At 33.1% G+C, this 26,782-nt stretch overlaps 1 protein-coding gene across 13 annotated transcripts in view; it reads left to right on the forward strand.

Moving 5' to 3' along the window:
* Vps13b (vacuolar protein sorting 13 homolog B) overlaps positions 1 to 26,782 on the forward strand; it is a 756,023-nt gene that overhangs the window by 353,252 nt on the left and 375,989 nt on the right. For 12 of the 13 annotated variants that reach the window (XR_006856245.2, XM_046464889.2, XM_046464891.2 and 9 more), the window contains 2 exons: positions 4,300 to 4,427; positions 14,968 to 15,202. Coding sequence is in view for 11 of the 13 variants with exons in the window: in XM_046464889.2 (XP_046320845.1) it covers positions 4,300 to 4,427; positions 14,968 to 15,202 (363 nt within the window). In the remaining 2 variants the exon portion in view is untranslated. Of the gene's footprint in view, positions 1 to 4,299; positions 4,428 to 14,967; positions 15,203 to 26,782 lie in introns of those variants that run through there. The other variant, XR_009228666.1, reaches the window with a different exon arrangement.

Here is a 26,782-nt window from a genome sequence, read left to right on the forward strand (position 1 = left end):
TATTTCTTGTCTTCTACTACATTTGCTGTTGTTTTGATCTTCCTTTTCTAGGGTTTTGAGATGAAGTGTGAGTTCATTTATTTGTTGGTTTTTTCTTTTTTTGAGGAGTGAACTCCAGGAAATGAATTTCCCTCTTAAAACTGCTTTCATTGTGCCCCATAGATTCCGATATGTTGTGTCTGTATTGTCGTTTATCTCTAAGAATTTTTTGATTTCCTCCTTTATGTCCTCTGTAACCCATTGATCATTCAGTAACATATTGTTCATTTTCCAGGTGATGCAGGATTGTTCCTTCCTTTCTTTATCATTGATTTCCAGTTTCATTCCATTATTATCAGATAAAGTGCATGGTATTATCTCCACACCTTTGTATTTACTAAGAGTTGCCCTATGGCATAGTATATGGTCTATCTTTGAGTAAGATCCATGTGCTGCTGAGAAGAATGTGTATCCACTTGATGATGGTTGATATATTCTATATATGTCGGTTAAGTCTAGGTTATTGATTGTGTTATTGAGTTCTATAGTTTCTTTATTCAGCTTTTGTCTGGAGGATCTGTCTAATGGAGAGAGCGGTGTGTTGAAGTCACCCATAATTATTGTGTTGTGGTCTATTTGACTGTTGAACTTGAGGAGAGTTTGTTTTATGTACGTTGCAGCACCATTATTTGGTGCATACGTATTGATAATTGTTATGTCTTCTTGGTGGATGGTTCCTTTTAACAGTATATAGTGTCCTTCTTTATCCCTTTTGATTAACTTAGGTTTGAAGTTGATTTTATTCGATATGAGTATGGCTACTCTTGCTTGCTTCCGAGGGCCATGTGAGTGGTATGATTTTTCCCATCCATTCACCTTCAGCCTGTGTATGTCTTTTCCTATCATATGAGTCTCCTGAAGGCAGCATATTGTTGGATCTGTTTTTTTAATCCAGGTTAGTAGCCTATGTCTCTTGATTGGTGAATTTAAGCCATTAACATTTAAGGTTACTATTGAAATATGGTTTGTACTTCCAGTCATGTTTACTTATTTATTTATTTTAGTTTGGCTAGTTTTTCCTCTTTGGTTATGTTTCTCCCCCTTTACTGAGATACCTCCCACTGTTAGTTTTGGTTGCTATTTTTCAATTCCTCTTCTTGTTGTATTTTGCTCAAAATGCCTTGCAGTGCTGGTTTTCTGGCTGTGAATTCTTTTAACTTTTGTTTATCGTGAAATATTTTAATTTCATTGTCAAATCTGAAGCTTAATTTTGCTGGATACAGTATTTTTGATTGGAATCCATTATTTTTCAGCGTTTGAAATACGTTGTTCCAGGATCTTCTCGCTTTCAACGTCTGTGATGAAAAATCAGCCGTTAACCTAATTGGTTTACCCCTGAATGTAATCTGCCTCCTTTCTCTCGTAGCTTTTAATTTTCTCTCCTTGTTCTGTATGTTGGATATCTTCATAATTATGTCTCTTGGAGTTGGTCTGTTACGGTTTTGAATGTTTGGGGTCCTGTAGGCTTCCAGGATTTGGCAATCCATTCCATCTCTCATATCTGGGAAGTTTTCTAGGATTATTTCATTTAATAGGTTGTCCATTCCTTTGGTTTGATCCTCTATACCTTCTTCTATCCCAATGACTCTCAAGTTTGGTTTTTTTATGACATCCCATATCTCTTGGATAGATTGCTTGTGAGTTTTAAGCATCCTTTCTGTGTTGACTATATTCTTTTCAAGTTGATAAACTTTGTCTTCATTATCTTATGTTCTGACTTCTACTTGATCTAGTCTATTTGTAATATTCTCGTTTGAGTTTTTAATTTGGTTTATGGTTTCCTGCATTTCTAGGATTACTGTTTGATTTTTTTTTAAATGTCTATCTCCTGGTAGAGCTCATTTTTTACCATTTGAATTTGTTTGTTTAATTCGTTTTCAAAATATACTTTCATTGCTTGGACTTGCTGTCTCATTTCTTCTCTAATATTCCGTTCCATCTGAGTTAGGTATGCCTTGAGTTCTTTCTCTGTCCATTTTTCTGATGCCTCTAGGTCCTCCTGTAGATTTAAGTTGTCCTGCATTGTTTGTAATCCTTTTATCCCTTGTTTTTTCATGTTGTTCACGTTATTTTCCAGCTCTGTTTGACTGCTGTGTTTCTGCTTTCTCCTATAAATTTTTTTGGTTTTGTACATCTCTGTTGTCTCTCCTTTGTGGTGAGAGACTATGCCTAGAAATGTTGGGCTTTATTGTACTGTAAAGCTGGTTCATTCAATTCATAAAAGGCTTCTGGATTCTGTATGCATATAGTGATTTGTTGTCTGTTCTTAGAACTTTATGTTTAGGTTAGGTGCTATGATGGTATGAGGGTTCCTATGTCTTGGCTACTTTAGAAGGTTGCTCTCCTGAATGGGGATACCAACAGGTGATTGGATCAGGGTGTTGGTAGTAGCTAGGTATTTAGGAGCCATATAGACAGCCTCAAAACATTCACCTATTTGCATTTAGACAATTACACGTAATGGAAGACGTAATGCTTGGGATGAAATTTGGGGGGTAGGGGAAGATAGGTGCTCTTAAAAACGAAGAAGGAGAGAGAGAGATAGATTAGAGGAGAATAGAAAGAACAGAAAACTTGAAACAGGAAAGAAAGAAAGAAGGAAAAGGGGAGAAAAGAACAAAGAGAGAAAAGAAAAAAAATTGAAGTCTTAGAGATCCATTTTCTTCTCTTCCAGTAGGCGGAGCCGTGCCCTCCGAGCCGAGCTTCTGCCCTCTATGTGCCGATAGCAATCCCTGTAAGGCGGCTCCTGGGAGTCTCTCAATCCTGTTAGTCCAGAGCCGTTTCACTTCTCTGGCCCCTCCCCCGCTTCCCCCTGCCAGCCAGCCAGCCAGGTCCTGTTCACCGGAGGCAGTTCCCCAAAGATCTGGTAACACTTGCAGCCCCACCGCGTGTCCTATTTCCCGAACGACTGAGCACTCTCTCTGTCATTCATCTAAGCCCCAGTGCTGTGGTGCAGTGATCTGGGGACCAACAGTTTAATTTTTCCGGACCCCTTTGGTGGACATGCCCCCGGAAACTGGCGGCTAAGACCTTGGGTGTGGCTGCTGTGGTAAGGGGAGTTGGGGATCAGGAATCCCCTCTGCTTCCCTACAGACACGCCCCCGGCGAGATTCCTGAGGTTTCCTGGCTGCTTGTATCTGGAGGGGGTGGGAGTCACACACCTGCTAAAGTGGATTCCGCTGGGAAGGAATTCCGTCGGCCGACCTCTTCCTAGAGTCCCTGCGCTGCTCCTGCTGAGCTGCGCCTCAGAGGCTAGCTGCCCAGTCGTGGGGGCTGCTGGCGGGCGGCCGACGGGCGAGTCTCGCGGGCAGCGGCTGGCGGGTCAGGACTTCCACGGGTTCTTTAGCACTGAGCCAGAGCAGTTTGTCTGCGAGATGCGGGCGAATGGGAGCCTGAATTCTGCCCCTACGGGCTCAGTGTGTGTTCTGAGAGGCCCAGACTGTTCGCCCCAGATCCACATTAACTCAGCAATGCCTAGTGATCTTGAGCGAACAGCATTTAGACGATTTAATACTCCCTATGCCCACGCAGCTGGAGAGGTCAGAGACTTGATACCTCCGTGCCTGCCGCCATGTTGGATCCGCCCGAGCAGATTTTTAGTAAGAGTAAAATATAGCATTTGATTTTACTACAAAATCTGCTTTCTATGTTCATCTTTTTGTTAACATGAAAATTACTTTGATACAGACATTATTACCGTATATACATGTATGATTACGTTACTAGAATGACTTTGCACCATGTATAGCCAGAGGAATGAGAAGTTGTGCTCCATTGGTGTACAAGATGTCAAAATAAATTATTTAATTCTACTGTAAAATAAATTAATTAATTTAAAAATCTCTTTATCATATTGGTTCTATAGATAAGGTTTTGTTATCTGAAAATTTCACATGTGGGAAGGTCCGTTTTCTTTTAGTTTTGGATGAATCAAGTGATTTATTTAAAAACATTTATTGAAGTATTATTTTCGTACTGAGAAATGAATAAATTTAGTTACAACTTAATGAATTTCACAAATGCATTCCTCTATGTAGTCAATAAATAGAACATCATACTCAAGTCCACCTTCCAGTTACGAATACCTTGAATATTGTGAAAAACTGTAATTCTATAAGATAAAATGATCAAACAAGACTTTTATAATCTCATATAGAGGTGATATTTTAAGCAAGGAAATAGTCTTGAAATACTTTCTTTATAGTTTTGTGAAATTAAAAGTTATACATCTGTCAAATAATTAATCATTTTTATCCTTAGAATCCCGACCCTTATCAGTTCCTGTGAAAGCCATGTTTAATATATCTGAGGGCTGTAGAAGTCCTGAAGAAAGAATGAAAGAATTTATTGGAATAGTATGGAATGCAGTGAAGAGTCTCACACTACAGGTAAAATAAAACTTATGATATGACTCTAGTTTCTGTAATAGTATTTTTAATTTTTTACATTATTAACATTGGTAAAAATTGTCACACAAGTAACACTCATGTAAACTATCTCATTTCCACAGTTTAGTTGAAAACTGTTGGTACTTTACTTAGTATCAGCAAAATTATATGAAACATATGCCGTATAAAAATTTACACATTTTGAGATTCTTCTTTAAAATTGTTTGTTCATTCTAGTTTTTGTTTTTTTTAAATATTATTAAAGATTTTAAAACTCAGTGCAAAATCACACTTAGTATAACTGATATAGATTATTAATTGGAATTAAATTATGTTGTCTAATTGCTTTCTTACCTAATTATAAATTTAAATATGAAAATTATTATAGTTATTTCTTTATTTTATTGTTACTAAATTTTCTTATTGATTTTCACTTTGAAATGTGTATCATCTTTTTTAAATTATCCTCCTTCCAGATGATACTTAAACTGGTGAAAATATATTTAATTATATGATAGTCTGATCTCATAGGAATTAGATAAAAGTAATTGAACAGTTGCAAATTACAGGTTTTATATAGAATCTTTCCTCTGTATACAATATGGAAGACCAATGCTAGGGACATCTTTATGAAATTTTATGTGTAACAAACAATAATATACTAACTATTAGGGTTTTTTCGTTCTGCCTAAGATGCAAAAAGTTAAAGAAGAAAATTTTTCCCACCTTAGCAATGAGAGCAAACTATAAGACCTAAAAAGTTACAGTAATTTTCAGCCCTCAAAGCTGACATTTCAAATTTACATGTGACAAGCAAGCCCTAATTTAAGAATCTCAGAAAACACACACATATCTCAATAAATACATGAAAAGAGAACTTTATTTCTACAGAAAAGGGTGTTCTTTTAGCTGGAGAGAAGTAATAACAGATAAAAATCTTGGTTTTACAGGAAGCAATGAAGTATTCCAGAAAGAGTAAACATGTTGGACAGTAACTATTGAGGAAAAATATACACTTGGCTCTCAGTTTCTTTTCCCTTTACTTCCAATTAAATACAGCATTCAAACAACATGTGACTCTTAATCAAAATAAAAGAGCTTTAACAAAAAACTTCATTGCTTAAATGGAATTTCAGTCATTTTCTAAGAGTACTTTGTCTGTGTTATACTCACACTAATCCTAAACATGTGGTGAAATTATCTCTGCCAACACACGAGTAAGCTTTGTAGTGTATTCTTCCCTAGGTTAGCTTCTAGGAGAAAATACGGATGGCAAACTTAATAGTAATTTTTTGAAAGTCTGTCTGAGTCCCCATCTAAGCCATACTCAGATTGTTGACCTACAGAGACTGCAGAATAATAAATGCATATTGTTTTTATCTGCCATATTTTTGGTGATTTGTTATACAGCACAGAAAGCTAATGCACACAGATACGGACACATTTTATAGCATAACAGTAATATAGTCAGATTAATTGCTACATTTAAATTCACCTGTAACTAATGCTTTTTATATGTCTCCATTTGTAAAATGACAGTGAGAGTGTGTATTTTAAATAATATTGATACAAGAGCTAGTAACCTGGGTTAGACAGTTCTTTACAGCCTCTCTTTTTCTGAACAGACTGCTCATGAGAAAATTGAAAGAAGAGTACTCTGTCTGAGTAAAGGTGCCTTGTCATTTCTTCACAGTAGCGTTGTTCTGACTCTTTGGTTTGTAGGAATATGCCTTCACAAGTATCAGCTAAGTCTCACCAGTCTCACACCACATGCAGTCTTTTATTGTTAATTATATCTTAATAACTCCTTGTGTTGATTCAAATCTCCTTCTCCCCAGCAACATCCATTAGTGCAGTGATGACAACATATAGGAAAGATCTACATAAATGTGAAAACATCAGTTTCATTTACATTGTGATTATAGAAGCCGGAAATACATAATACTCTAAGGTGGTGCTGAACACATATAGTCAATGTTAGTCTTTCTATAAAACACTGTCTCCTTACCATCTCTTTCATTGTAAATCACTCAACTTCCACTCCCACACCCATAATTATCCCTTCAAGGTAGATCTCCTATGCTTCGTGTAGCTTAATAACATATAGTTTTTCTTTTGCTAACATCTTTATTGTCAGTGGAAACCCATTACTGATGAAAATGAGAATACTTCATGGCAGTTCTACCAGTCACATATTCTTTCTCAATTTGATCAAACTCAATCTGTATTCTTAGCTTGCTCCAGTCTGTAGTTATAAGAAAGTAAACCTTGCCTATTTGTTTCTCCACAATGCCTCCCAGAATCTTATGTGCTCCTATAGGTGCTTTGGATATTTTGTATGTGTTAAATTGCCAATAAAATAAGTAATTTTTATTTCTGATCCATATTTCACAAATCTTGTTATATATTATTTTAGTAATTCTCTACTAAAAGTAATCTGTGATGTATTTAGTATTCAAGACAATTTAAATATTGAATTAATGAGTTAGTAGTTCTAAACATGAGTAAATTAAGAGGACATCTTTCTACTGTAATGATGTAACAGGAAGCTTATCTGATCATAGTGCAATTTGAAATTGTAAGTTATGGCTTGACACAAATAATATTTCATGACAGAAAGGAATAATTCAAATATTATTGGATCACTCCCTGGTGCTTTTCCTTATAACTCAGGCGTTTTCTAGCACATTAAGCTTGATGTGTGTAAGATTAGTAGTATTTTTTGCTAAATTGGGACTTACAAATTCTACTAGGAAAAACATACTTTGCCTCTTTCCAGAGACTTTTTTGATGATTAATACACTTTCATAGAAAACTTTTCTCTTTAATTTTGGTTTTTAAACATATATAAATTGCTTTCTTTTGATTTTAGTATGTAGCTCTTCTAAGTTGCATATCTTCTTTTTTCTTCTGTACAGTTTTCCTGCTCTGTTCTAGTAGAAGTGTTTTGATAGAAAAATATTGGAAAACAAATTTAGCCTACATTCATTTGTATACCCACACATACACAATGTATTTATATATTTGATACTTACATATGTGAAGTTTTACTATGATGGGACTATACAGATCTTTTGGATCTTATGTGTCTTTCAAATTAATTACTTGTACACTTCTCAGTGGTAGCCCTGAGGAGGTAGAATGTAATATGAGAAATTTCTAGAAAGTAGTATGCTGCTAAATATAATCTTGGCTTTCTGAAGTTCTGTATGTCCTTTGTGATAATTATTAGAGTTATAAAATATTCCTGTTGAAATAGAAGTACCCAAGAATAAAGAACATGTTACTCTTTTAACACTCTAGTATAAACTTATTATTTAAAAAAGCAATTTGATTAATAATGCATCACAGTATGTGATCTTTCTCTCCATTTATTATTCCTTTCATTAATTTGTATATTCAGCTCCTGCTTTCTGTTATGTGTCTTATTATATGTTCAGGAGACAAAATAAACATTAGTTCTTGTGGTCTAGCAGGAAAAAAGCCATGTGCCCAGATATGAAATATCATGGGTGGAACACCTCTTTTTTAATTAAATTATTTATTCTAATTTGTTATACATAATGGCAGAATGCAATTCATTTCATATTACACATAAAGAGCACAATTTTTCAAGTTACTGACTGTACACAAAGTACTTTCACACCATTCGTGTCTTCATACATGTACTTAGGGTAATGATGTCTAAGTCATTCCACCATCATTCTTACCCCCTTGCCTCCTCACTTCCCCTCCCTCCCCTCCCTCCCTTTTTGCCCTATCTAAAATTCCTCCATTCCTCCCATGCACACAACTATAGCCATTATGAGTCAGCATCCTCATATCAAAGGAAACATTTGGCCTTTGGTTTTGGGGGAATGGCTTTCTTCACTTAGCATTATATTCTCCAACTTCATCCATTTAGCTGCAAATGCCATGAATTTATTCTCTTTTAATGCTGAGTAATGTTCCTTATGTATATATACCAAAATTTCCCTATCCATTCATCTACTGAAGGGCATCTAGGTTGGTTCCACTTAAACTTTTGAGAATTGTGGTGCTGTAAACATTGATGTGGCTGTGTCCCTGTAGTATGCTGTTTTTAAGTCTTTGGGTATAGACCAAGGAGTGGTATATCTGGGTCAAATGGAGGTTCCATTCCAAGTTTCCAAGGAATCCCCATACTGCTTTCTAGATTGGCTGCACCAATTTGCAGTCCCACGAGCAATGTATGAGTTTGTCTTTTCCCCTACATCCTTGCCAACATTTATTTTTGTTTGTATTCTTGTTAGCTGCCATTCTGATTGGAATGAGATGAAATCTTAGAGAAGTTTTAATTTGCATTTCTCTAATTACTAGAAATGTTGAACATTTTTTTCATATGTTTATTGGTTGATTGTATATCCTTTTCTGAGAAGTGTCTGTTCAGTTCCTTGGCCCATTTATTGATTGGGTTATTCGGTGGTTTGTTTGTTTGTTTTTTTGGTGTTAAGATTTTTGAGTGCTTTATAAATCCTAGAGATTAGTGCTCTATGTGATGTGCTTGTGGTAAAGGTTTGCTCCCATTCAGTAGGCTCTCTATTCACCTCACTGATTGTTTCTTTGGCTGAAAAGAAGCTTTTTAGTTTGAATTCATCCCATTTATTGATTTTTGGTTTTAAGTTTTGCGTTATAGGAGTCTTATTAATAATTTTTGGACCTAATCCGACATGATAGAGATTTTGCGTACTTTTTCTTCCATTAGGAGCAAGGTCTCTGGTTTAATTCCTAGGTCCTTGATCCACTTTGAGTTGAGTTTTGTGCATGGTGAGAGAGAGAGGTTTAATTTCATTTTGTTACTTGTGGATGTCCAGTTTTCCCAGCACCATTTGTTGAAGAGGCTATCTTTTCTCCAGTATCATTTTTGGCGCCTTTGTCTACTATAAGATGATAACTATAGTTATGTGGGCTAAACTCTGTGTCCTCTATTCTGTACCATTTGTCTACAGTTCTATTTTGGTGCCAATACCAACAGTTTAGAGATCTGGAATAGTGATGCCACTAGCTTTACTCTTCTTGCTAAGGATTGCTTTGGCTATTCTTGGTCCCCTATTTTTCCACTTGAATTTCCTGATTGCTTTTTCTATTTCTATAAGGAATGTCATTGGAATTTTGATTGGGATCGCATTGACTCTGTATAGTGCTTTTGGTGGTATGGTCATTTTGATAATATTTATTCTGCATATCCAAGAACAAGGTAGATCTTTCCATTTTGTAAGGTCTTCTTTAATTTCTTTCTGTAGCGTGTTATAGTTTTCATTGTAGAGGTCTTTCACATCTTTTGTTAAATTTATTCACAATATACTGTTTTCTTGGGGTAAAAAGAGATATAAAGTAGATTCTGATTAAATAATTAAAATCTAGACTCAAACATTCTTGAGTTTTTGGAAAAATACTGACCATTTTCCAAGATGTTTCGTGAAACAAAATGTAAAACAGAAAAACATGAAGGTGTCATCAGATAAAACAATATCATAACTTAAAGTCATCAAAGGATTATTCTTTCAGTTGGAAGTTTGAACAAGTGAACGTGTTTGGGATCAGAGTTCATTTGGGGGCCAAAGTTGGTAATTACTAAGAATATTCTCTTCCACTAAAGATCGAAAAACTTGTATGAAGATATTAGCAATATTTGCTATAAACTGTTTTTAAGAGAGAAGATGGAACTTTCATACTTAATTATAATGGATTATTTTATAATAATACATGTGGTCTTAAGATAGTCTTTTTTTATGTGAATTTTGTTTGGATGGCTTTTAACAATAGATTGTCATGAATTCATTCTTTGCAATTATTCTCTATCTACTCATCAGCAAAAATCCTATCTGTTAAACTCAAAAGGCTACATAGTTATTCTACAGACCTATAATAAGCAGTGCCATGGAGTTGATAAAATTAAAATGTTCTGGCCTTGAATTCTAAAGAAAGAAGAATATTTTATTTCTTCTTGCCAGGCTCAGTTTTTATTTTTTTAAACGTTTGTTTCATTTTTTGGTCGTATACATTGAAGTTCATGTCATTGCCTTACTATTCTGTAGCAGTTTCTGGGTTTTTAGTATTTATTTGTTCATTTGTTTTGGATATTTAGTAGTCTCCAATCTACCTTGATCTCTTCCTAGTAATTCTGTTATTCTTTTAGGGGACTACTTCCCATATTTTGTGTTATTCTGATTCGTGTGTCAGAGTGACTCAAGCAAAGCACCATAACCAGTTAAGCTTGGCCAATTGAATTCTCTCTCCTAGGAAATTTCTTCTGGAGCCTGACCAGTAATGAAGTAATCATGTTGCTTGCCTGAATTATTTTCAGCATCAAATAGGAGTAGATATTTCAGGCCAGACAGATGAACTATTAGTCATATTAATTATAAAAGCAAGTTTTTTAAACATTTAATGCTGGCAGTTTTGTAGAGACTTACATTCTTATTTATAATCATTGAACAAGTAACAGCCATTGTGTGGTAATTTTTAGAAGGAGGAAGTCTGGAATTGAAATGTAGGAAATTTTTCGTGTCTTCCTTTGACAGATTTTTATGGGAAAAGTTTTTTTTTATCATAAACTGATTTATAATAATCACTCTGAAAAGTAAGATAACAAAGGTTCATTTTGAGGATTTTAAAATGTAGACCTCAAGATGACTATACTTAGATTTCTTACCCAAAATATTTTCATAATACATTGAAATATTTTCAACTAGGATACATGATTTGGGTTAGTTTTATACACTTGTTGTAGTGTAAATGTAATACTGCTTATTTTGGAAGCCTCCACAAACATTGATGATCAACAGCATTTTTTAAAAAGTATGTTTAGCAGTAGATGGACACAATACCTTTATTTATTTGTTTGTTTGTTTATTTTTATGTGATGCTGAGGATTGAACCCAGTGCCTCACATGTGCTAGTCAAGTGCTTTGCCACTGAACCATAACCCCAGCCCATCAACAGCATTTTTAAATGCACTGCGAACATCTTTTGTAAATCCATGAAGGCCAGGATATTGGATATGACAAATAATAGGTGCTTAGTGTTTGTTTATTGACTATATTTACTTTGAAAATGTTTATGTGACATGTATCACATTAAATATTTATAGCAATGCCATGATATCCTGAAATTATAGATGAGGAAATGGAAGTCATAGAGATTTGGGAAAGGTTCTGCATCTGGAGTTTTTGAACACATCTGACTGACAAGTCAGTGTTATTAACTACCTTATTAGACCTTGCTTCTATAGAATGAAATTATGAACAACATGCATGAAGCAGTTATTTTAATATCTGATGATTGTAATAATCATGTTCACTTATTTAACAATTATTTTTTGAATACTTAGTACAGGCTAGGTACCTGAACAATTACTAATACTATAGAGAGAACAAAATAGGCTAGTAATTTGACTACCTAGAGCTTACTTTCTAATGAGAAATTTTGTAAGGAAATTAATACTGAAAACTCTTATTTTAATCTCTTTGAGAATTGCAATGTGTCTTTTGTTTCTGTATACATGACTTTCACCCTAGTTCATGGTAGATATTAAAAAAATCTTTGAATAAAAGAAAAATATGAATGAACTACAAACTCTGATGTTTATTTTTCTCATTTGAAATTATTCCTTGAAGTGAAATACATTTATATAGACAATATCTTATTTTCTAGAAATTTTGCAAAATATAATTGCCACTAAAATTTCAGATTTTAGGTAAAAAACAATATCTTATTTGGGAATAGAAAACAGTAATGTTATTTACAAGGGTGGAAATATGATACAGCATAAGCAACATTTACAAATGAAGTATTTTTTCATGATGGCCAGTGACTAATTAAGATTTTCTGATTACTGGTTCACAATGTTTCTCAGTGGTAGAGTGCTCAACATTCATGAGACCCTAGGTTCAATTCAAAGTACCAGAAAAAAAGAAAAGAAAGAAAAAAGAAAAGTAAGAAAAAGAAAACTTTTTGTAATTTGAAATTACAAGTTTGTAATTGAAACTTATCCTCTGCTTTTTAAAACTGGTTTGCAACCCAATTATAGAGCAAATAAATCAGGGGGAAAACAAAGAAAAAGCTGGTTTCCAAACTTCACATATAGGGTGGAGGAGAAACACAATGACATAGGTCTTTTCAACTGGTACATAAACTTTAAACTTTAAGTCAAGTTCTTTTAGTAAAGTAAAAATACCAAATAGTTTTTACTTTATTACTTTATCCTCAGTATGTGATACTTCAGATATGTAGCCCTTGACCTAATAGGAATCAAAATAGAGGTGATTCTACTTCAAAAATTTGTAATAATCCCTTCACTTTAACACATGAATGTGTTCAATATTGGCAAAAGAGCACGTTGCTACCAAAACTGAAACAAGATCCTTGAAACAGAAAGGATGTTGCCATGGAAAAATGAAGTAACACTCAGTGCAGCTGTGATGCATTAATGAATAGGATATTTTTTTAAAAGATCATTTGTGTGTGGTGTGGCTCAGAGGGTCCCAACCAGATGGTTTCCATGAACATGATCTGACCCCTGGCTTGAGGACTTCTTACTGGCAGATTACTTCATTTTCTTTCCCTTGGATTGTCAGATCCTTACGTTAATGTAAAATTTACTGCTGCAGATTTATATTCAGTACTATAAATCACTCAAGATTTTACATTAAAACTACTATTTAGACATACAGTTTAACAGTTATTTTAAAAGTGTAAAAAGATTTATATGATAACTTCAGTATATATCATAGATGTAACTTTATAATAATTTTGAACAATTTGGATTATATCTATGTTTTGATTGTTATCATAAAAGGAATCCTGACAACATATATTGTATTTAGAATGTTTATCATTTAGAGTCTTTGCTTAGCTCATGCCAGCATGCTATTGATTTTATTTATATAGTTCAGATTGTTTAAATTTGATGGAAAAAAAAATTGAATTTTGATTTAGTGGAATTTGTAATGTTTTATGGTTTTGAAAAATTTGGCTAATTAAAATTTGTTTCTACAGACACAGATGTGTATGTTTGTAAATTATAGCAAATTAAACCAATGACCTCAAGTTGTTCAGAGCATTTTCAACATAGCATCAGTATCTATATGAATTGTTGAATATTTTATACTTAATATTTTGACTTCTTAATAGAAATTAATAGAATTAATAGAAAATATGCAATTTGTATGCCATTTTAAACCACACAATTTAACATTAATGAAGTATGTTAAAGCATTTAAAAATTTTAAGTGTCTTTTTCTTCACTGAATTCATTAGTTTATCTTTGGCCATATATGTGAAGTAAGCACAAATAGGTTTGCTTATTTATGGGCTGCAAAATTGTTTATCATATCAAGGAATTCTAAACCTGTTACATGTAATTATATTCTCACTAAGGAGTGTGTTAACCCTTAGAAAGGGAAATATTACTCTATCTTTAGTTATATTTTATAAAATAGTGTCTTTGAGACTTCCTAGAGTATCCAAGAATTTATCAAGCAAAAGTATTTCTTATCATAATTTAAGTATCACATTTGAATGCCAAATAGTTTCTAGAAAGTCAGTGTTATAGTTTGTATTTGCTTAACAAATAATGAAAATATGCTAGGCTAGTGAGGCAATTTAATAAAATTTGAGCAACTATTGCTTTGTAAGAGCTAAGACTAATAGATTTTAATCTGTTGCTTCTGAATTAGGAACTCAAACTCATTTTTTGATTTGTGCTTGCATAGTCTTAAGGGCCTTGTGAGGGTTGGAAAGGGAGCATAAAAATTTCATATAAAATCACAATTGAAGTAATAATTTAAGAATGAACTAATCAAGAAAGTGATTTTCAAATCGTCTTCTTTAGACTTATATATCCACTTTATATGATATATATGATATACTGTATATACATATATATATATATACTTGAATCTGTGTATATGAAAATAGAAAATACGTGGTATAATTGTATTCTTTTTAAAAAAATCTATTTATTTATTTATTTTACGTGATGCTGAGGATTGAACCCAGTGCCTTGCACGTGCCAGGTGAGCACTCTACCACTGAGCCACAGTCCCAGCCCCTATAACTGTGTTCTTTAATGATTGTCTAGAGCTATTAGTTGAATGTTTTAAACATTTTTTCTTATAGTTAATAAACTATAAGAAAAGTAAAAATATTAGGGCCCAATTCATATAGAAATCATTTTAATTTTGCCTCTCTGTTTGGTGTTAACAGAATATAATGAACTGCAAGAGAAAGAGAATTTTCTCACCTTTTTTGCCAGAACATTTATGTAACTGAATCATGTTTCTTGGAAAGAATTGTAGAAGGGCAGTTTTATTTTCATGTCATTTACTGGGTGCTTTTGATCAAGTTTATAGCATGAAAATAATAGCCTTTCAAGTGTTTGTTGAGTAAAATATAACTCAATAGAGATATGTAGGACGCATTTTAATTTTTGCTTTGCCTATTTATTCTGATAGCGATATCAGGTTTTCAAGGAATGTTTGGTCTGATACAAAATTTTAATTCTGCTTTGCTTTTCTAGCTTGAAGTTCAGTCTTGTTGTGTCTTCATTCCAAATGATAGCCTGCCTTCCCCAAGTACAATTGTATCTGGTGATATTCCTGGAACTGTAAGAAGTTGGTACCATGGACAAACCAGCATTCCAGGAACACTTGTCCTCTGTTTGCCTCAAATTAAGATTATCAGTGCTGGTCACAAATATATGGAACCTCTTCAGGAAATTCCATTTGTTATCCCACGACCTATTCTGGAAGAAGGTATGTTTAAAAAAAAAAAAATCTTCCCAGGATTAATATTTTTTTACTGATATTTTTAGGTTTCTTTTACTTCATCAGTATATATGTAAGTCAGGCTTCTTGTTGAAAGATTTTCTTGACTGATGTTATTTATTGACATTAATACCTTTTAGTCATAGTCAGATATTTATATATAAAATTTAATTGTCTATTAAAGTACCTGTGCAATATAATATAATTGTTAAATTTAACTTGAAGAAAGTTGTTTTTTGTGTGTGTTTGCTGAACTAAGAATTATAAGAGTTGATCTTAATCAAAGCCTCTTGAGTTATGAATGAATATATTATACATGAGTAGTGAAATTAATATTTATATCAAGCATAATATAACTTTAATCATTTATTTACAAAGTAGATGATTGTGCAGTGATTGGAACCGTGGTTCTTTTCTCAGTACATTCTTGATTTTTTTTACATTGTTGTGTTTTATGTTGAAAATATATACCCTTTTGAACTTTGACATATTCATTTCAAACAAAATGTGAACCTTAGAAAGTTTTGAGTCACAAAGTAAATAATGTGACTCTATATTTTAATAACAAGGCTCAAATTTTTGACAGTGCTAAATGGGTCAACACCTTGTTCATATTATTAGGGTGTAAATATATGAATCCTGATGTCATTCAAATTATTGTAGGTACTATCTCACTGAAGAGTAGATAGGCTGTGCAATTATTGACTCCAACTTTGTTGTTAATTTCTCTTTCCTTTCTGAAATTTTCATTAAAATCCATTTTTCTCATAAGAAATAAAAAGGATTTACTGCTACATATTAGTGTTGGTCCTTTACAATGTGAATATCATTATCATAAAAAAATCATAGAATTCTAATAGTTAAAGACAACTTTTTTTTTTAAGTTCTTTGTGTGTAGTCCTTGGCTTGATAGAAGGATCCTTTCTCTAATATCTTTGATATACTTCATTCTTTTCTATTTTCTTTTGGATTTTAGGAATTCTATATTACAACAGCTGTTGTATAGAGTATCAAGGTTATATTTATCTTTCGAAGTGAGTTGTGGAATGCTCCCTAATTTTTTTCAAACTCTGCAACTTTTGTAAGATTAAAATAACTGTCCCTGGATTTTTATTAAAATACAACATTAGACATGGAACAGATTTTTAAAATATAATGCAGATGTCATAGAATTATTCTTATTACAGAAATTAGGTATATTTCTAGTTGGGGGATTGTTGGGTAATATGGTGACTCTTATGATTAAGCTTTTGAGAAATTGCCAGTGTTGACCAACTTGTCTGCACCATTTTACAATCACTATGATTATACATTAGGGTTCTAATTTGTCCACATCTTTGTCACCATTTGTAATTATCTGTTTTGTTGCTTTAGTTCTAGCCATCCTAAGTGCTGTGAAGTAGTATCATATGGTTTTGATTTGTATCTTCCTAGTGACTAGTGATTTTGATCATCTTTTTATGTTCTGATTGGTCATTTGTATATCGTTTTATTGAAGTATTTTTTTCTGTTCAAGTTTTGTCCATTTTCAAGTTGTGTTATTTGGCTTTTTAAAGCTGTAATAGTTTTTTTTTTTAATGTCTGGATACTAGACCACTTTGAGGTATATAATTTGCAGTTATTTTCTCCCTTTCTGTGGGTTGTCATTTTAGTTTCTCACTGATTTTTTTAACTGTTTTTTTTTTTTTTTTTTTTTTTTTTAGTTTCTCACTGATTTTCTTTCTTTCTTTCTTTCTTTCTTTTTAAGTGTTTTTTTTAGTTAGGTGGACACAATGCCTTTATTTTTATGTGGTACCTTCAGCTGCACTAGGGAAATGCTCTTCTACTGAGCCACAATCCCAGCCCTGATTTTCTTTTCTTTTTTTTTTTAAATTTTTTTTTAATATTTATGTTTTAGTCGGAAACAATATCTTTATTTATTTGTTTGTATGTGGTGCTCCGGATTGAACCCAGGGCCTTGCACATGCTAGGCAAGTGCTCTCCACTGAGCCACAACCCCAGCCCTGATTTTCTTTTTTTAATATATTTTAATTGCACTTTTTTGTGGTTTATCTGAAAGTATTCCTTCACTGTTATTACTTTTTTGATTTTGGAAATTAATATCCTTTCAAAAAGGGAACTGCAATACTGGAAATATTAGTATACTTTAAAAAAATATTTATTTTTTATTTGTACACAATACATTCACTTTGTTTATTTACTTTTATGTGGTGCTGAGGATTGAACCCAGGGCCTCGCATGTGCTAGGTGAGTGCTCTACCACTGAGCCATAACCCCAGCTCCCTAGTATACATTTTTAATTTGTTAAATTAAGTTATCAGTATTATATTATAATATCGTTGTTTAGTTTCACACATATACACACACACAGATAAAACTAGTTCAGGGGTTAGAAAACTTTTTCAGTAAAGAATCATAAGGTAAATAAATTTTTCATTTTTTAGTTTCTTTTGCAACTGTTCAAAATTTGTGGTACAGAAGCAGCTATAAACAATACCTCAATGAATCAGCATGATGGTGTTCCAGTAAAACTTTTTTGACAAAATCTGATGGTTGATTGGATTTCATCTTAGGCTATTACTTGATGACCCCTATGCCAGGTACATAGTATTCATTTCTTTTCACAGCCATTTCCTCTTTCTAGTTCAGATATTTTAATTTTTGCTACAGGTACTTCCTTTAGAATCCATTTATATAAGGTCTGATGTGAGCATAGTTTTAAATTTATTTGTTTGAGACTCTTTATTTCGATTTCCTTTTTGAAAGATATTTTTCTTCATGTATTTCTTGTTCATAGTTGTTTTCATCCTCATGGATGCTATTGTTCTGACTCTTGCTTTTCATTAGCCTCTTGAGTGACCACTGTCATTTTGCATTTCCTTGAAGCCAGTTTGTCCCTTCCTTCTGGCCATGTTAAGAATTTGTGTTTGTGTTTTAAATTTTTACTATTGGTGTCTTTTTATGAGTTCTACAATTACACACACACACACACACACATCCATTACTTGCTGGGATGCATTCTGACTGGTTAGTTTCATTAATCTTTTTCTCAAGTTCATTAATTTTCTTTGTACTCATTTTATCTACTCTTAAAGTTGTACATGGGTTTTGTATAAACTTTTATAGAAGTCTAATATTTAAGAAAGAAAAATGTGTAGCACTTAGTGTATACTTTCAATAATTTTCATAACGTAAACCCATGCATGGTACCAGCACCTGAATCAAGATCAAGAATAGCCCGAGCTCTGAGGTAATCTCTAGCCCTTTTCCAGTCAGTTTTTCTCCTCAGACATAAATAATGTTTTGAAGTATAAAACCAAGAATTAGTTTTTCTACTTTGAACTTTATAGTATGTTATTTATTGAATTTAAATTTTTTCTATGATAAATAGGGTTTTCATTTTGATTCTTTAAGAAAAACCTCCTTATGACTATTTTCAACTTTATTTTATTCATATGTACATGAGCAAAAGTTGTTATGATCTACTGACTCTTGCCTGCTGTGCCTAGTATTACCTATGTTTTCCTTATAGTTTTTTTTTTATTTTCTTGGTTATTTTCACTGGAAATTTTGCTATAGGATCTTTTTGAAGAAAAGCCTGATAGATTCCTTTTGTGGATGTATGAATTTACTTTTGCTATGTTAAACCATTACAAGGTCAGAATCACTTGAAACTAAATTCTTGGTTAGAGATTTCTGTACACCTACATAATAAAAATTCAAGCTACAGCCTTTTATAAATTATGGCTGAGTTGTGGTTGTGATTATAATTTTTCCTTTATTCAAAGTTAAGATTTCTTGTAGTCATATAGAAAGCAGAAAAATAGGACAATCTTTTTCATTTATGATATCATTAACATTATAACTATTTGTACACTAGCTTTATGTTCCATTAGTTTCAGAACTACAAATGGACTATCTTAAATCGGAGTTAGTTGTGAATACGGATGCTCAATTTAACACCCTTGAAGTGGCTCAGTCATTTACTTTGTTTACCTCAGTCTCTGACCTTAGAAATCCTTTTTAGGGAGATTCATTAATGAACTTCCAAGAGACATAGTGTGTAAAATAAACTATATGAATTTCAACCATAGTATGCAATATATAAATAAAATTATATACTCATCACTTTTGTGTTTTACTGAAAAGATCATCTAGAGCACTGTGTCTACTATGTTGCTATAAATATAAAATATAAATAATATAAATATATAATATAAATATATATAAATATAAAAACCCTAACCCTAACCCTAACCCTTAGTGATTACTTTTAAATGATGTTATGAGAATATTTTGCCTCCTTTTGTCTAATGAATTTTATAAAGAACTGATATGAACTACCCACCATTGTTTATCTTTTCACCAGTCATTTAAAATCCTCATTATTCCTTTGTGTGAAGGGCTATACCTTGATCTTTTCATGTGATAAATTACTTTATTTTCATCTTGTTCTTCAAATACATTATGAATGGCTTAAGAACTACAGAAGTTTGTACCTTTAGAGCTTAAAATATTATATTCTCTTTTTCTTCTAGAACCAACAACTTAGCTTTTTTTTGAACTTAAAAAAAAATCACATACCAGATGGATAGGACCAGAATCAAGTAGACACTTAGAGAGTCTATTTTTCATGCTCCTTAGGAGAATATAGGATGAGTGTATAAGCAAAAATGAAACATAAAGTAAAACAACTTTTTAGCTATATGGTTATTTTCACTGGCCAAACCTACCCTGAGGAAAAGAGATTATTTCAAGATATTCAAATCCTCTTTAGGACTTAAAAATTATAAATACTAACTTGTTATGAATGGCCATAAATTTATTTTTCCTCATTTTCAAAGATGTTTATAAAAATTTGAGCATATAATCCATATATATATATATATATATATATATATAAATTTATTTATTCTTTATTGTTATATCTGTGCATAGATGGGAAAAGGATGTATATATTCCCTTTTTACTAGTTTTCAAGCGGTCCTGCTTTCAATATATCTCTTGCATTCTCTTTCAAATGTACTTTGAATATTGGAACCTGTCAAGGGACTAATGGCATGTAGCACATTGTTCCTTTATAGCCTGCATGTTATGTTCTCAGTTACTTGCTCTTTATATGTGCTTTTTCCACATTACAAAAATTTGTGATGTCTTATCTGCTGGTATATTGTTTCTTATTCACACGTTTCTTTTGTCTTTTAATGCTTCCCCCCCCCCCCTCATTGTAATTTTCCTGGTTTCAGAATATAGGTAAATATTTTCAGTAATCCATGTATGACCAGATGTGAAATGTCTCAATCCCCCACCCTTTTCTAGTCTGCTACTTTGATGCTATTATTTTATCTCCATCTTTTTGTTGTTGTTATTCAGCAAATGTTTTATAATAAGTACAAGGGACAGGTGGAAGGGTGGGATAAGATAGAAAAACTGCAGTTATGGAAATTAATTAGATATTGAAGCTAGCTATTAAAATTATCTAGAATAAAATATGGGTGTCAGATCCAGTATAGTGGTAACTGGGAAATAAATTTGGATAGAACAAAGAAATATTTAAGAGGTTTGCAGATTAGTGTCCAAACTTGGTGACTGGAGTAGTTATAAGTAGTGAAGGAGAAGAAAATATGAGGAGCATCTCAGGGCTTCTTAGCTTGAATAACTGTGTTATTTAGTTAATATTATGATTAGTAATAAAAGAAGAGTGTCAGTTTTGGTGTATAAGGTGGAAAGGTGCACATTATGTAATACTTGGGGGACATTTAGGTAAATAGATCTGATGAGTTGCTACATATGCAGATCCAGAGCTCAAAAGAGGGTCTTGTTACAAATACAGAATGATAGCAAGGAAAATATGAAAAAAAGATGAGAGCAACATCACTTATATGGTGACAAATTCAATATGATCCACTTATAACAAGGGTATGTTAGTCAGCCTTTTCATTGCTGCAACCAAAAGTACCTGACAAGAACAACTTGAAGAAGAAAAAGTTTATTTGGGGCTAATGGTTTCAGTGGTCTCAGTTCATAGATGGCCGATTTCATTGCTCTGGGCCCAAGATGAGGCAGCAAATCATGGTGAAAGGACCCATCAAAGGAAAGCTACTCAGCTCATGGCAGGACAGGGTTAGCTGGAGAGAGGGATGGGGTTGGAGAGGGATGGTGAGAGGGAGAGGGACTGATATCAAAGGTAACAACTCTCATAATCTAATCATTTTATCTCTGAATATTCTTTTGTTAATAGGAACTTTTGAGGGACACCTCATAACCACACCATAACAAGGAAAAGCACTAACATTTATGGGATGAAAAGGAAAGAAATATGTGTTGGAGACAACAAATAAAAGGTCAAGTAGGGGAAGACCCACAAAGCAATAGTCTTAAGGAAGACAAAGGATTGGATCGTTTGTAAATGTGGCAGTGATGCTCAGTAAGATGAGGACTAAAAAGTATCAAGAGAACTTGACAATTTTAGGTCACTAATTTTTCTTATTGCAATACTTTTAGAATGCTGATATTAATACAAGTCATATGATGGTGGCTTGAGGACTGAATAGAAAATTAAGAACTGATACAGGAAATAAAGTTGATTATATAAGACAGCCAGGGGAGCAAGGAAGGAACTTAGGTACACATAAGTCTTAATATTCTGTAGTTGTAAGCAATAGAAACGAAGTTTATAGTACTTAAGCAAAAATGGACTTGAAAATGACTCTCTTGTGTTCAACTATAGAAAACAACTTTGTTCATTAAAAATTTCGGTATCAATCCCCTCTTGACTCTGATATTTTTGAATATCATATGGTTAAACTTTTACTCCTTCCTTTTTTTTTTTTTTATTTGCTTCATACCTCCTGAGAAATTATTTTGGTCTTTATTTTTGGCTTTCTGGATAATCATTCTCATTCTGGAGTTCTAAATGCTATTAATCAAGATTATCATTGTGAATGTACCCAGAAAAAAATTATTAAATGGAACCTTTTTATTGCTGCCTTAAAGCTTTATCAATATTTTGAGACAAGTTAAACAGACATGAATTTTATTTCAATAGCTCACTGCAACTCAGTGAGACCCTGACTCTAAATAAAATACAAATTTGGGCTGGGGATGGGGCTCAATGTTCAAGTACTCCTGAGTTCAATCCCCTGTACCAAAAAAAAAAAAAAAAAAAAAAAATGAGTCACATAAAAGCATAATGTAGAGTAGGTTTGCTGAAGATGTTCTCCTATAGGTAAGCTGTGGTACTGGTGTACTTTGTATGAAATGAATTTTAAAATGGGAATTAGTCTCCTAGATATTTTTGTTCTTTTGAACCCTTACTTAGCAACTGTGCTATAAGAGATCTCTTTCTCTTTTCTTTTCCTTTTTAATCTCCTGATCAAAGAAATTTCAATATTCTTTTCTCTTTTCCATGCAGAGTAATTTACTTTTGATGTCTGAAAATGATATCCCTTTCATGGCTTACTATCAGTCTTGGGGTAAATGTATTTTAACAAGACCAGCAAGAGTTGGCCCTGCCCAGCCCCTGAGCAGTACTTCCTGACACTCTCCTGTTGCATGTTATTGCCCAGCTCCAGCTCTAGTACACTTTTCTGTGTTCTTTGGACTGACATAGAACTGTTGTATCACAGGGCACTACAAACATGGCTACCTCCTTTCTAATTTCTTCTCTAAGCTTCCTTCTCATACTTCAGGCTGCGAAGTGTCTCTCATTTATCAGGTTCCACAATTCTGTATTCTCATTGCACCCTACTTATCACTGTGCATCACTTATCCTACGTTAAAATTGTTTTTGTTCAGCATCTAATTATATTACTATGGTGAAGAGACAGAAAACTTTATCTATCTTGTTCATTGCTCTGTTCCCATCATCTAGCATAGCACCTGGCACAGAACAGCTCACTGTATACTTGTAGTCCGCATCAAGTTTTAAAGCTGTCCAAAGTAAATACGTTTGGGTGTCTGAATGGAGAATGGAAGAGTAAAAAAAAAAAAAAAATTTAAACTTAGTTAGTGTTAGTTTTAAGATCAATGAATATTTGAAAAAGAATTCCTGATAATTAAGAACTTTTAGAAAATGAAAGAAAAGCATAACAGAAATGATTAATAAGATGAACCAGAAGAGTAATCATTATAGATTTAATGCTCTTTATATATTTCACATGGACTTCTAAAGTTAAAATAAGGGACTGTTTGTTGAAATGTGTCATCTGATTTAAATTGCATGGAAAGAGAGAAGATCTCTACTATAGCCAGATCCAGTCTGTTAGAGTGTTTGGGTCAAAATCAACATACTGAGTTTCATTAGGGAGCACTTGCAGCTAGCCTTGCAGATGTAATTTGCCATATCCAGCCAACACCTCTAAGCAGATGGGTTTCTATACTGTGCCTAGAAGAGGTTTGTTTTTTCTTCTTTGAAAGAGTTACCTGTGACTTTAATAAAATATTTTGACAGAAATAGAATATTAAGATCATTTATAAATTAAACTTTGCCGTTTTGGGATTTAGTAAGTTTCAATAGAAACTGATGTGAAAGTGTTTCAGCATGTATTAAAAAAAATAAGGCTATTTTTATGTAATTCTTGTTCACAGGAGTGAAATATATGTACATCTATAATCGAAATATATAATATATAATTGAAATATATATATTTGGAGTGTGTGTGTGTGTGTGTAGTTCCATTTTAGGTTGTTTCTTTCAATTATAGTGTCATAATCTCAAGTTTCACTTGTTTTGAAAGCTGGTGATATACTTTCACAATTTTTTTTCCAGTTTCAGTTTGTTTGACTTTAATTCTTAAACTGTGTATGTAAATAGAATTCCTTGGGCAGAGGACAAAGCTTAGAAATGAACTCCAATTGTATTGTTATAATGAGGATATTTTCATACAAATGCCTTGGAAACCATCATGTGTATATTACAAATGAAATTAAGCTTTTAAACTACCTAAGTATAGTTGAGAGAATTGCCACATACAGTATTCTTGGTAGCACACATTTAGCTAGCTCCACAATTTATTTATCTATAGGTACTGTAACTGGTAAAGGCTGAAAATGGAAACTTGCACTGTATATTCATTCCCGCTACTATATCAATTCCTGCTGCTATATCAATTCCTCAGCTACTAATCCACCATATACACTTATTTTAAAAACAAAAGACAACATGGCAAATTTAATATGCTGCCATAAGTTCAGAGCAAAATTAAGAGGAAGATAGAGATATTCCATGTATGTCCTGTCTCTGTAGGTGCAAAACCTCTCCATTATTAATATTCCCATCAGAGTATTATATTGATTACAACTGATGAACCTGTATTACCACTTCTTTGTCATCCCAAACTTATAGTTCACTTTAGGTCTCATTCTAGGCGGTATACATTTTGTGAATTTAAAGAAATGTATAATAGCATATTTTCACGATTGTGGTATTATACATAGTATTTTCATGACCTTAAAAATCCGCTGTGCTCCATTTATTCATCCCTCTGCCTCTTTTTCCATCCCAGCCCCTTGTACATAATTATTTTATTTCTTTTATTTGACTCCAAAGGTTGACCTTTTCTATATGTCATATGGTTGGAATCATGTAGGATATACCCTTTTCCCATGGACTTCTTTGAATTAGTGTTGTATACTTAAGAATTTGTGTTTTATGTGGCTCAACAGCTCTTTTAGTGTTAAGCTCTTTTAATGATTTATAATCCATTTAGTGTCTAGATGTACATAAGGTTATATATCTGTTCACCTACTGAGAGACTTCTTGGTTGGTTCCAAGTTACAGCAATTCTAAATAAAACGTTGGTAAACATTTATATGCAGTTTCTTTGTGTGAAGTAAGTTTCCACCTATGCTGAACAAGAGTGCAATTGCTGTATCATATGCCAAGAGTGTGTTCAGTTTTGTAAGAAATCATCAAACTGTCTTTAGAGTACCTGTATATGAAATGAACAGATTTTCATGCGTGTATGAGTTTGTTGAGATGAACCAAGCTACAGAGCTCAAAAGAAAAAAAAATGTAGTTGTACAATTTTACATTCTCAGTGCTGATCAATGAGAGTTCCTGTTGTTCCACATCATCTGCAGCATTTAGTATTGTCAGTGTTTTGGCCTTTCTAATAGGTGTGTAATAGTGTGTCATTGTTTTAATTTGTGTTTCCCTAATGACATATGATGTGAAATTACTCAAATAAGCATCTTTTGACATGCTTATTTGCCATCTGTAAACCTTCTTTGGTGAAGTGTCTGTTAAGGTCTTTGGCCCATTTTTAATAGGGTTGTTTGTTTTCCTTTTGAGTTCTATGTTGGTATATTTTATGTAATAGTCTTTTATCAGAGGTCTTTTGCAAATAGTTTCTCATAGTTAGTGACTTGTCTTTTTATTCTCTTGACATGTCTTTTGCATAGCAGACATTTTTAAGTTTTGTCAAATCCAACTTATTAGTTCTTTGGTCCTATGCCTTTGGTGTCATTTTGTCACACCCAGTATTATCTGAACTTTCCTATTGTCTTCAAGGTTATATAGTTTTACATTTTATTTTACATTTGACTGTGATCCATGTTGAGTAATTTTTGTAAAGAGGGTAAGTGGATAGTTTTTTTTTTCTAATCAATTATTTGGTTTACATGACCTTAACATCTTAAAAGTGTGTGTGTGTGTGTGTGTGTGTGTGTGTGTTTTTGGTGCCAGGGATTGAACTCAAGGGTTCTTAACCACTGAGCCACATTCCCAACCATTTTATTTAATTTCTTTTTTTTTAGTTATAGATGGACACAATATCTTTATTTATTTAATTTTATGTAGTGTTCAGTATCAAACCCAGGGCCTCACATGTGCAAGGCAGGTTCTCTACCGCTAAGCTAAATCTCCAGCCCCTTTTTATTTTTTATTCTGAGGAAGAATCTTACTAGGTTGCTTACAGTTTTGCTAAGTTTCTGAGACTGGCTTTGAAACTGAACTCCTCCAGCCTCAGCCTCACTAGCCGCTTATATTAAAGGAGTGAGCCACCATGCCCAGCAAAATGTGTGTTTTTTTTTTTTTAATTTTTTATTGTTGGTTGTTCAAAACATTACATAGTTCTTGATATATCATATTTCACACTTTGATTGAAGTGGGTTATGAACTCCCATTTTTACCCCGTATACAAATTGCAAAATCACATCAGTTACACATCCATTGATTTACATATTGCCATAATAGTGTCTGTTGTGTTCTGCTGCCTTTCCTATCCTCTACTATCCCCCCCTCCCCTCCCCTCTACTGTCATTCATTTCTCCCCCTTGTATTATTTTTCCCTTTCCCCTCACTTCCTCTTGTATGTACTTTTGTATAACCCTGAGGGTCTCCTTCCATTTCCATGCAATTTCCCTTCTCTCTCCCTTTCCCTCCCACCTCTCATCCCTGTTTAATGTTAATCTTCTTCTCCTGCTCTTCGTCCCTACTCTGTTCTTAGTTACTCTCCTTATATCAAAGAAGACATTTGGCATTTGTTTTTTAGGGATTGGCTAGCTTCACTTAGCATAATCTGCTCTAATGCCATCCATTTCCCTGTAAATTCTATGATTTTGTCA

The sequence above is a fragment of the Marmota monax genome, unplaced genomic scaffold (assembly GCF_021218885.2).
Source record: "Marmota monax isolate L192 unplaced genomic scaffold, Marmota_monax_Labrador192_F-V1.1 WCK01_AAM20220418_F8-fsc00003, whole genome shotgun sequence".
In the NCBI taxonomy this organism is placed as follows: domain Eukaryota; kingdom Metazoa; phylum Chordata; class Mammalia; order Rodentia; family Sciuridae; genus Marmota; species Marmota monax.